Here is a 10912-nt window from a genome sequence, read left to right on the forward strand (position 1 = left end):
GAAGCCCGGCGGCCGACCACGGGGAGCTGAGCGAGCGTTGTGTCCTGCGAGGGCAGGTCCCCGCTGAGACTCACCGCTCCGGTGACCAACAAGCTGATGTTGGCTCTCCAGAAGCTCCATTTCTCAGATTTATTCGTATGAACTTTCTCTGTTTAACCTTCTTTTGTACTTCTGGAGTGAACACAAAGCATCCCGGTGTGAGACGGCTCCTTGGGTGGAGCAGAGCGGGAGTTTGCCGTCCCAGCGGCGAGCAGTGACCTGTTGCCTCCCCGCTGTGAAGACGAGCTCCCTCCCTGGTGGCCTTTCAAAAATCCTTGGTGGGAAGCGTAATTCTCCGCTTCTCGAGGAACGCGTGTGCCCGAGCTGCTCCTGTAAATATGGGCCAAGGGTACTGCAACGTCCTGACGTGTGTACAAAAGGGTTTTACTACAAATATGTAACTTTTTTTCTATCCTAAATTATTTTTGTACATTTTTATGTCAGGTACCTTTTGGGTAACGGACTTTGGTACAAACCAAGCTAAGTTATTTTTGTACTGCTCTCCAGTCTTTGCCTTTCAATAAAATTCCCCCGGTTTCTTGCTGGCTGCTGCAAGGTGCCCCGAGCCGGTGGGCACCGGGCGGACGGGACCCCTTCCCCTGGAGAAACTCCTTCCCCCGGGGACGGCGCAGGTCCGCGGCCGGGCAGGGGGCACGCGGGAAGCTCGCCGCGTTGCAGACAGATGATGGCCGGATAGCGCAGCCGGCGCGGAACGAGTCGGACCTCGGAGGCGAGCGGGTGCTCCGAATTCAAGCTCCTTTTCACACCATGCTTTGAATTCAGGATTTAAAGAACGGAAGTGGCAGCATCCCTGTTTCCTCCCGCCTCTGCAGGGTTGGTTTTTCACAGGGGAAATCCTGAATGCGTCACTCGCTGCTGACGACTCGCCCGTGCTGCGTTAGACCCCGGTGGGGAAAATCTCTTGGGCCCTGCCTTGGGCCTCATCTGGAGTACTGTGTCCAGTTCTGGGCTCCCCAGTTCAAGAAAGATGAGGAGCTACTGGAGAGAGTCCAGCGGAGGGCTACGAGGATGAGGAGGGGACTGGAGCATCTCTGCTACAAGGAGAGGCTGAGGGAGCTGGGCTTGTTCAGCCTGGAGAAGAGAAGGCTGCGAGGGGACCTTAGAAATGCCGATAAATCTCTTCAAGGTGGGTGTCAGGAGGACGGGGCCAAGCTCTTTCCAGTGGTGCCCAGCGACAGGACAAGGGGCAACGGGCACAAACTGAAGCCGAGGAAGTTCCAGCTGAAGACGAGGAAGAACTTCTTCCCTCTGAGGGTGACGGAGCCCTGGCCCAGGCTGCCCAGAGGGGCTGTGGAGTCTCCTTCTCTGGAGATATTCAAGACCCGCCTGGTCAAGGTCCTCTACAACCTACTGTAGGTGACCCTGCTTCGGCAGGGGGTTGGACTGGGTGACCCACAGAGGTCCCTTCCAACCCCAAACATTCTGTGATTCGGTGCCCGCACGCTGCCGCAGAGCTCGGAGCCTCCCGCCAGCCGCCCGAAGCGGGGCCATCAGCGCGGCCCTGTGACTCCCGGCGAGGGCAGCTGGGTCGTGAACACGGTCACGGAGGAGGTGATGATGTCGACAGCTGAGTTGCATCTGAGGTATGAGATCAACAGCTTCTTCCCCTTGCGTTTGGGTCAGCGGTGGAGCATGGGCCAGGAAAACGAGCCGGCAGCGAGCCGGAGAGGGGAGTTGGCGCCGGACGAGCTGCCTGGAGCCCGATGGATGCAGCAAAGGCAGCGTCAAACCAGCTCAGAATCGCTCTTGCGTGCGGGCGGGCAAGAGCCGAGGCTTTCTGCACAGCGAGGGGGACGTGCGGGCTGCCGGGAGCGCGTCGCGTGGCGGGGGGTGCCTGTAGTGCGGGATGGCTCCCGGGGACAGACGGGGCGAGTTTTAAGAAAACGGAGAAGAGGCATTTCTTGAATCTCCGAATCATTAAGGCTGGAAAAGACCTCCAAGATCATCAAGTCCAACTGCCAACCCAACCCCACCATGTCTGCTCAACCATGTCCCCAAGGGCCACATCCACATGGTGTTTGAACCCCTCCAGGGTTGGGGACTCCACCATTGCCCTGGGCAGCCTGGGCCAAGGCCTGACCACTCTTGCAGGAAAGAAATTTTTCCCAATATCCAATCTGAACCTCCCCTGACGCAGCTTGAGGCCATCTCCTCTCATCCTGTCGCTGGTTCCTGGGGAGAAGAGACCAACCCCCCCTCACTACACCCTCCTGTCAGGGAGCTGTAGAGAGCGAGAAGGTCTCCCCTCAGCCTCCTCTTCTCCAGACTGAGCAGCCCCATCTCCCTCAGCCGCTCCCCATCAGACTTGTTCTCCAGACCCCTCCCCAGCCTCGCTGCCCTTCTCTGGACACGCTCCAGCCCCTCAATGTCCTTCCTGGAGTGAGGGGCCCAAAACTGAACACAGCACTCGAGGTGCGGCCTCACCAGTGCTGTGTCCAGGGGCACGATCCCCTCCCAGGATTACGGCTGCGGGGTCCATGCCGGGGTCGAAGGGCTCCGACCTGCCCCGCTCTGCCACCAAACCATCATCGCAAAGCCCTGGGCACTCGTTGCCTGCGCCGCGCCCTTCCCAGCACGTGTTTAGCCTAAAAATCCGCACCCGTGGGTGCTGGAGGTCGGGGCAGGACCCCCCCTCCCAACCCGAGCCCTGTGGGGGAGCGGAGGGTTGGAAACACAGCAGCCCCGTCACGAGTGCTGGGTGGCCCCACCGTCACTGTCTCAAATGCCAGCGGGGGAACTGGGTTTGGCTGTCACCCGACGCCCGCGGCCGCTGGAATGTCCTCCCGCGCGCGATATAAGGCGAGGGCCAAGGCGCCGGCAGCCGGGCGATGGCTGCGCAGCGAGGGGCGTGAGGCAGAGGACGCGGTGCCGAGGTCCCACGGTGCGGCCCCGGGGAGGTCACGGCGGGGGAGAGGCTTTCACCCAGCTCCTCTGTTTTGCCCTGGGTGGGACTGGACGGGGTGGGGGGGGACATCGGTGAACCCCGTGCCGAGCGAGGACGCCCCGAGCCTCGGCTTCCCCCGGGCTGCGGGCGAGGAAATGGGAAATTTGGCTTTCGGGGTTGTCCGAAGTTGTCCCACAGCCATCGCGTCCCTAAACCGGGCTCCCCCTTTTTCCTCCCAGCGCCCACCCCACCACGATGGTGGGTCTGAAGCCCCCCGAGGTGCCCCCGACAGCCGCCGTGAAGTTCTTCAGCGCGGGGACGGCCGGCTGCATCGCCGACCTCGTCACCTTCCCCCTGGACACCGCCAAGGTGCGGCTGCAGGTACGATCCCCACCTCCGGCCCCCCGCAGCGGTGGGGTGACAACCCCCCCCCAAACCCCCATCACCCCATTTCTGCATCCCGCAGATCCAGGGCGAGGTGCGGATCCCCCGCGGCGCCGGCACCGTGCAGTACCGGGGCGTTTTGGGGACGCTGAGCACCATGGTGAGGACGGAGGGACCCCGCAGCCTGTACAGCGGGCTGGCGGCCGGCCTGCAGCGCCAGATGAGCTTCGCCTCCATCCGCATCGGGCTCTACGACTCCGTCAAGCAGCTCTACACCCCCAAGGGTGCCGAGAGTGAGCAGCCAGGGGGGTCGGGACCCTGTCCCCAAAGCAACGACCCTCTCCCGGGGGAGGGGGTCCCCAAACTGCTCACCCCCCAGGGGTCCCGACGGGGTGGGGGGTTCCTGGGTGTGCTGGTGGACAACAGGTTGACCATGAGCCAGCAGCGTGCCCTGGCTGCCAAGAAGGCCGATGGGATCCTGGGGTGCATCAGGAGGAGTGTGGGCAGCGGGGCGAGGGAGGTTCTCCTCCCCCTCTGCTCTGCCCTGGTGAGGCCCCATCTGCAGTGCTGTGTCCAGTGCTGGGCTCCCCAGTTCAAGAAAGATGAGGAGCTACTGGAGAGAGTCCAGCGGAGGGCTACGAGGATGGTGAGGGGACTGGAGCATCTCTCCTACGAGGAGAGGCTGAGGGAGCTGGGCTTGTTCAGCCTGGAGAAGGCTGCGAGGGGACCTTAGAAATGCCTACAAATATCTGCATGGTGGGGGTCAGGAGGATGGGGCCAGACTCTTTCCAGTGGTGCCCAGCGACAGGACAAGGGGCAACAGGCACAAACTGAAGCCGAGGAAGCTCCAGCTGAACATGAGGAAGAACTTCTTCCCTCTGAGGGTGACGGAGCCCTGGCCCAGGCTGCCCAGAGGGGCTGGGGAGTCTCCTCTGGAGATATTCAAGACCCGGCTGGATGCGGTGCTGTGCCGCCTGCTCTGGGTGACCCTGCTCTGGCAGGGGGTTGGGCTGGGGGATCCCCAGGGGTCCCTGCCAACCCCGACCATCCTGTGATTCTGGGATTCCCAGCGCCTGCCCTCTCCAGGCGCAGGGCTGGGGGCGCGGGTGCTGGCGGGCTGCACCACGGGCGCGGTGGCGGTGACGTGCGCCCAACCCACCGACGTGGTCAAGGTGCGGTTCCAGGCCAACGGGGCGCTGCCGGCGGGCGCCCGGCGGTACAGCGGGACGGTGGACGCCTACTGCACCATCGCCAGGGAGGAGGGCGTCCGCGGGCTGTGGCGAGGTAGGGACGGAGGAGAACTGGGACGGGGACTGGGAAGGGGTGGGAATGGGGACACCCACCTGGGATGCCACCACCCTCCTGCACAGGGACGCTGCCCAACATCGCCCGCAACGCCATCATCAACTGCGGCGAGCTCGTCACCTACGACCTCGTTAAGGACGCGCTGCTGCGGGCGCAGCTGATGACAGGTGAGGACGGCGCTGGGGAGGGGACACACAGCCGGGCGCCGTCCCCCTCTCCACGACGCTCAGCTCTGCCCTGCAGACAACGTCCCCTGCCATTTCGTGGCCGCCTTCGGCGCCGGCTTCTGCGCCACGCTGGTGGCGTCGCCGGTGGACGTGGTGAAGACGCGGTACATGAACGCCGGCCCCGGGCAGTACCGCAACGTGCTCAGCTGCCTCCTCGCCCTGCTGATGCAGGACGGCCTCGCCGGCTTCTACAAGGGGTGAGCTGGGGGACGTCGTGCTGACACCGACGCCGCGCTTCACCCTGCGGCATCGCCCGGCGCTCCCCGGCCATCCCGACGCCGGCGGCTGCTCTTCCCGGCGCAGGTTCGTCCCGTCCTTCCTGCGGCTCGGCTCCTGGAACATCGTGATGTTCGTCTCCTACGAGCAGCTGCAGCGCGCCACGGTGCTGGCACAGTCCTGACCCGCCCCGGCCCCTCTCGTCAGCGTTGGCGAGACGCAAGAGTAAATTACATTAATTGGTGAAGCGGTGGGAGAGCAGCGATGGCCAACGCCCCCAGCCCGACGGAGACTCCGGAGAGGGAGCGATGAGACGGACGGAGAAACGACGAGAAGGTTTCCGGAGAGAAGTTTAAGGTGGAAAAAAAGGAAAAAAAAAATACAGGTTTTTTTTTTTCCAGCTGGGAAGAGCAGCGCTTCCCGGCAGCGGCGGGACCGAGCCGGGGGACGCGGCCGTTCCTGCAATTCCTTCCAATAAACCGCCCCTATGGGGTGCGAGCGCAGCAGGGCTCCTTGCTTTGCTTCAGGGGGGGATTTTATTTTGATCTCCCGATAGAAAAAGGCAAATCCGAAAGCAAAAGAGGCGCTCGAAGTCTTCCCAGGGTGTGGCGGAGAGGGTTTCCAAGTAGGATGAAATACAGCCACAACCGCTGCCCCGGGGGGGGACGCTGCCCCCTCCGTGCCCTCAGCTCGGTTTCACCCCCCGCCCATGCCACAAAATCCAGATTTTCTCCCGTTCTCATCCTGAAAAGGCTGCGGGGTGGAGGGGGTTGAAAAAAAAACAGGATTTCTGCCCACATTCCTGCAGCTCAGCTCCTGGAATGCCACGGCAATGTTTGTCACCTATGAGTTGGTGACACGGGGCCCGACGGCCACTGGCAGGAGCGCAGCGAGGGTTTGAGTAAATCCTGCGGTCTTTTTTTTCCCTGGTTTTGTCCTTGCCCTCACGTCCCTGCGTAGTCACCCCCGAACCACAGTCTTGTTCAACTTCTTCATCAAGGACCTGGATGAAGAGTTAGAGTGGACCCTCAGCAAGTTTGCTGATGACACCAAACTGGGAGGAGTGGTGGATACGCCAGAAGGCTGTGCTGCCATCCAGCGAGACCCGAACAGGCTGGAGAGTTGGGCAGAGAGGAACCTGATGAGGTTCAACAAGGGCAGGGGCAGGGTCCTGCACCTGGGGAGGAACAACCCCAGGCACCAGTACAGGCTGGGGCTGACCTGCTGGAGAGCAGCTCTGCGGAGAGGGACTGGGAGTGCTGGGGGACGACAGGGTGACCATGAGCCAGCAGCGTGCCCTGGCTGCCATGAAGGCCAATGGGATCCTGGGTGCATTAGGAGGAGTGTGGCCAGCAGGTCGAGGTAGGTTCTCCTCCCCCTCTGCTCTGCCCTGGTGAGGCCCCAGCTGCAGTGCTGCGTCCAGTGCTTGGCTCCCCAGTTCAAGAAAGATGAGGAGCTACTGGAGAGAGTCCAGCGGAGGGCTACAAGGATGAGGAGGGGACTGGAGCATCTCTCCCAGGAGGAGAGGCTGAGGGAGCTGGGCTTGTTCAGCCTGGGGAAGAGAAGGCTGAGAGGGGACCTTAGAAATGTCGATAAATATCTGCAGGGTGGGTGTCAGGAGGACGGGGCCAGACTCTTTGCAGTGGTGCCTAGTGACAGGACAAGGGGCAACGGGCACAAACTGAAGCCGAGGAAGCTCCAGCTGAAGATGAGGAAGAACTTCTTCCCTCTGAGGGTGATGGAGCCCTGGCCCAGGCTGCCCAGAGGGGCTGTGGAGTCTCCTTCTCTGGAGATATTCCAACCCCGGCTGGACGTGGTCCTGTGCATCCTGCTCTGGGTGACCCTGCTTGGGCAGGGGGTTGGGCTGGGGGATCTCCAGAGGGCCCTGCCAACCCCACCATGCTGGGATTCTGTGAACCGTCGCTGCTCCCATGCAGGAGTGGAGCTGGGAGTACTGCAACCCGCCCCCCCCCCCCCCCAAATCCTCCAGCACCCCTCGTGGGGTGGCAGGGATGGAGCCGACTCCTCGCTGAGGCCCAGGGGAAACAGGCACAAGGGTGCTGCGTTTTGGGGTGCTGGGTGCCGGGAACCCCCTCTACCTGCTCCCAGGGCTTTATTGGAGGGAGGGCGGAGGCCGTCGCTCCCTAGGACAGGAGAGCGCTTCTCAGGAGCGTCTTCTTCTCCGGCGTGAGCTTCTTGGGAAAGCAGATGTTGAAGTAGATGAGGAGGTCACCTCTGCGCCGGGGGTCCTGGAGCAGCGGCATCCCCTCCCCCGGCACCACTTTGCAGTACGTGGGGCTGCGAAGGGAAGGACGGAGCTGGGAGGAGCCGCGGGACCCAGCTCCCCGACCGCAGAGCCCCCCCATCCCCGCACGCTTCCCAGCGGGTTTCTCAGGGCGAGGTTGCTCCTCCAGCTCCAAGCGGAGGCCTGCCTTGTGTCCCCAGGCTCCTCGGGTCTTCCACCCACCCACACCAAGCCCTCTCCCAGAAGATCAGCCCGTGGTGGGCACCCTCCTCCTCCAGGCTGGTTTCCCCCCAGCCCCACAGCTCCTGGAAAAGCTTTGGAGCACCAAAATCGCGCTAATTCCGGCAACGGGGACGCGCTCGGGAAGCGCCGAGCTCTCACCGGGGAGCAGCGCGCCAACGCCGAGTTTCCTCCCAAGTGCCCCGTCCGCCTCCTCGGCCACCGCGCCGGCCCCGCAGCCGCTTGCCCCACGGCGCTTCCTCCACGATGTCGTTGATGGGGATGTTCAGCAGCCTCCCGTCCAGCGTCCTCACCTCCACCGCGCAGCCGACCAGCGCCTGCAAGGCACACAGCGGGTCCCGCAGCTGCCACGCACAGCCCCAGGGGGCAAACGTAAGCCGGGGCCGGCTCCGGCCTCTCGCTTGGGCTCTTTACCTTCCCCAGGGGGACGGTGGCGATGTACACGAGGTTGTCGTTGGCTCTTTTGAACCTCGGGTGGGGTTTCTCCTGGACAATGAAGGTGATGTCAGCTGGAATGACGTTTGGGCCCTAAAATTGAGAGGAAAAAAACCCCAAAAATGAACATCGTGTGGAGTTTCTCCTGCACAACGAAGGTGATCTCAGCTGGAGTGATATTTGGGCCCTAAAATTGAAGGGGGAAAAAAACCAAACCAAAAACTAACATCACGTAGAATTTCTCCTGGACAATGAAGGTGATGTCAGCTGGAATGATGTCTGGGCCCTAAAACTGAGGGGAAAGAAAACCCCAAAAACGAACATTGTGTGGAGTTTCTCCTGCACAATGACGGTGATGCGAGCTGGGGTGATGTTTGGGCCCTAAAATTGAGGGGAAAAATAAGATATCTGGATTTTTTCGGTCTAAACCATATGATCTTACAGAGGGAAAGGTGACACGAATGCCTGTCCCTTGGTGGCTGCTTTCAGCTGGCTACGGAGAAGGGGAAGGTGTTTTGTTCATTTAATAAAACAAAACAGCCAAGAGAAATCAGACCGGGGTTCACAAAGGTGACACCAGGCAGCAAACCACCCCTTTTCAATTCTGTTTTTAACCATCCTACGGAAAACCCGGGCAGGAAGGGTTCCTCAGCGCGTTTCTGAGCGCGGTGACGCTGGATCGCCCCGTTCGCCGCGCTGCCGACCGCCCGCAGCAACGGGCAACCCGCAAAGAGCTTCCGCCAGGGTCGTTACCTGGTCTCCTTCCTTCTCGAAGGTGATCCTGGTGCCCTGCTTCCAGCCCGGCTGCACGTCGATCGTGAGGATTTTATCTCTGATGGTGCTCGTTTGGCCGTCTTCGTTCATCACCTGGGGGGTAGATGAGGGGGTGAGCAGAACCGGGTGCCCTTGGGAGAGGTTGGGTCTGCGGCCAGGTGGGAGCTCGGCTCGGCCGGCAGAGCAGCCAGCACCGGGCTCCGGTTCCCCCAGCCCGGATGAGGACCCTGCGGTGCCGGACACGGCCCGGCTGGTGGGGCAGCCACCTCCAGGCTGTCACAGAATGGTTTGGGCTGGAAGGGACATGGCAAGGCCATCCAGTCAAGGCCCCTGCCACAGGCAGGGACATCTCCAACTGGATCAGGTCGCTCAGAGCCCTGTCCAACCTGGCCTGGAATGTTCCCAGGGATGGGGCATCGACCACCTCTCTGGGCAACCTGGGCCAGGGCCTCACCACCCTCACCATAAATTAATTTCTCCTCATATCCAGTCTAAATCTCCCCTCTTTTAGTTCAAAACCGTTCCCCTTGTCCTATGCTACAGGCCCTGCTGAAACGTTTGTCCCCAGCCCCCTTTAAGCACTGGAAAGCTGCCTTCTCTTCCCCAGGCTGAGCAGCCCCAGCTCTCCCAGCCTTTCCTCCCAGCAGAGGGGTTCCAGCCCTCGCATCATTGCTGGGGCCTCCTCTGGCCCCGCTCCCACAGCTCCAGCTCTGTCCTGTGCTGAGGGCTCCAGAGCTGGACGCAGGACTCCCGGGGGGTCTCAGCAGAGCGGGGCAGAGGGGCAGAATCCCCTCCCTCACCCCGTGCCCACGCTGCTGGGGATGCAGCCCAGGGCACGGTTGGCCTTCGGGGCTGCCAGCGCACACTGCCGGGTCCTGGCCAGCTTCTCATCCCCCAGCACCCCAAGTCCTTCTCAGCAGGGCTGCCACCCCACCGAGGGACAACACAGAGAGGTGATCTGTGACGCCATGGTGCCCAAAGACAGGGTTGTAGCTGCTCTGCTCATCCAGCCACACGTGAGCCAGTGGTGACAAGGACGGCTCCTGCTCCACAGCTAGGCAGCTGCAGGTACAAATGGGATCAGATCAAGCAGGAGAAACTCAGGGCTGGAACCAGGAGATTTGGGACAGCGAGAGGAGGGACGCAGGTCACTGGGAGCAGAGAGGAGACACAGCGCGGTGTAAAAATTCAACTGTGCGAGCCCAGGAAACGCTGTGCTGCTCCTCACCCTGCTCCGAAACCAGCCCTGCCTTCCCACCAGCTTCCACCTCACCCCTCGCGCCGAATTCCCTTTGGCAAGCCAGGAGAGGAGAGCACCCGTTCGGATCCTGCCGGTGTTTGTGCCGGGTTCCGTGCAGATCCCCCTCCGCAGCGCAGACGTGGAGCCACCCCCCGACCCTGCCCAGCGTGCCCCCCCCCTTCAGCCCCACCGCCCCTACCCTGCGCGAGATCTTCATCTTCTTGGTGCAGCCGTAGAAGAGGTCTTCAAGGGAGAGGCAGAGATCCCGCACGACCGGGGGGTCTTGCTTCACCGCTCCTCGTCCTCGCAGCCCTCCGAAGGGCAGGGTCAACTCCGAGCCATCCTCAGCAAAGAACTCTGCAGGAGCGAGCAGAGGTGGGCTGAGGGGGGTCACCACGCTCGCATCAGAGGTCTAGGGGGGTCCCTTGGGGTCTCCTCATCATGGAAGCTGAGCGCCCTAAATCTGCCACCCAGAAACCTGCTTCTGCCTGGGACCACCTTCCCCCTCCAGCTGAAGAGTTTTCCTCCGGGAGCATTTTTATCTTGCTCACGCCTTTACGGCAGCCTCGCCAACCCAACCCCTCTTTTTGCCGCAAATCCTCGAAGAAAAGGGGCCCAACGGTCGCTGGGGAGAGCTGATGGCCTGAACACGCGCCCCTCGGGCCTCTCACCCGCCTGGGACCGAGGGAAGTCAGGATCTAACCTCCAGGCAGCGGGGGACCAGCAGCCCCAGAGGGACCTGAGAGTAGCTGGGGCAGGGAAACATCTCCTAAAGCTTAAAGCTCAGAGGTGGTGGTGGCCACAGCCCCACACAGAGGGGGAGCCTGGGCCACCCCCCGGAGCCCCCCACCTACCCGCAAAGGGGTTGTCTCCACCAAAGAACTCCTTGAAGACTTTGTCCG

At 62.2% G+C, this 10912-nt stretch overlaps 1 protein-coding gene across 2 annotated transcripts; it reads left to right on the forward strand.

Annotated features, from left to right (window-relative positions):
* The first annotated feature begins 1568 nt into the window (after positions 1 to 1568).
* LOC142360668 (putative mitochondrial transporter UCP3) lies at positions 1569 to 5515 on the forward strand. Of its 2 annotated transcripts, none has more exons than XM_075415202.1 (7): positions 1569 to 1643; positions 3184 to 3325; positions 3411 to 3621; positions 4415 to 4612; positions 4699 to 4800; positions 4877 to 5057; positions 5164 to 5515. In XM_075415202.1, exons 1-7 carry the CDS (start codon positions 1615 to 1617, stop codon positions 5258 to 5260), a joined length of 960 nt encoding a protein of 319 aa, XP_075271317.1. In that variant the 5' UTR covers positions 1569 to 1614; the 3' UTR covers positions 5261 to 5515. The 2 variants fall into 2 exon arrangements, with proteins under 2 accessions (XP_075271317.1, XP_075271318.1); XM_075415203.1 differs by having other exon boundaries at positions 3184 to 3313.
* Positions 5516 to 10912: the final 5397 nt, after the last annotated feature.

The sequence above is a fragment of the Opisthocomus hoazin genome, chromosome 1 (genome assembly GCF_030867145.1).
Source record: "Opisthocomus hoazin isolate bOpiHoa1 chromosome 1, bOpiHoa1.hap1, whole genome shotgun sequence".
In the NCBI taxonomy this organism is placed as follows: domain Eukaryota; kingdom Metazoa; phylum Chordata; class Aves; order Opisthocomiformes; family Opisthocomidae; genus Opisthocomus; species Opisthocomus hoazin.

Bases quoted from the DNA above. Each gene is read 5' to 3' on its own strand.
- LOC142360668 (XM_075415202.1), top strand. From the start codon at position 1,615: ATGATGTCGACAGCTGAGTTGCATCTGAG. The intron at 1,644-3,183 runs GTATGAGATCAA...TTTTCCTCCCAG, and splicing joins ACAGCTGAGTTGCATCTGAG to CGCCCACCCCACCACGATGG. The intron at 4,613-4,698 runs GTAGGGACGGAG...CCTCCTGCACAG, and splicing joins CGTCCGCGGGCTGTGGCGAG to GGACGCTGCCCAACATCGCC.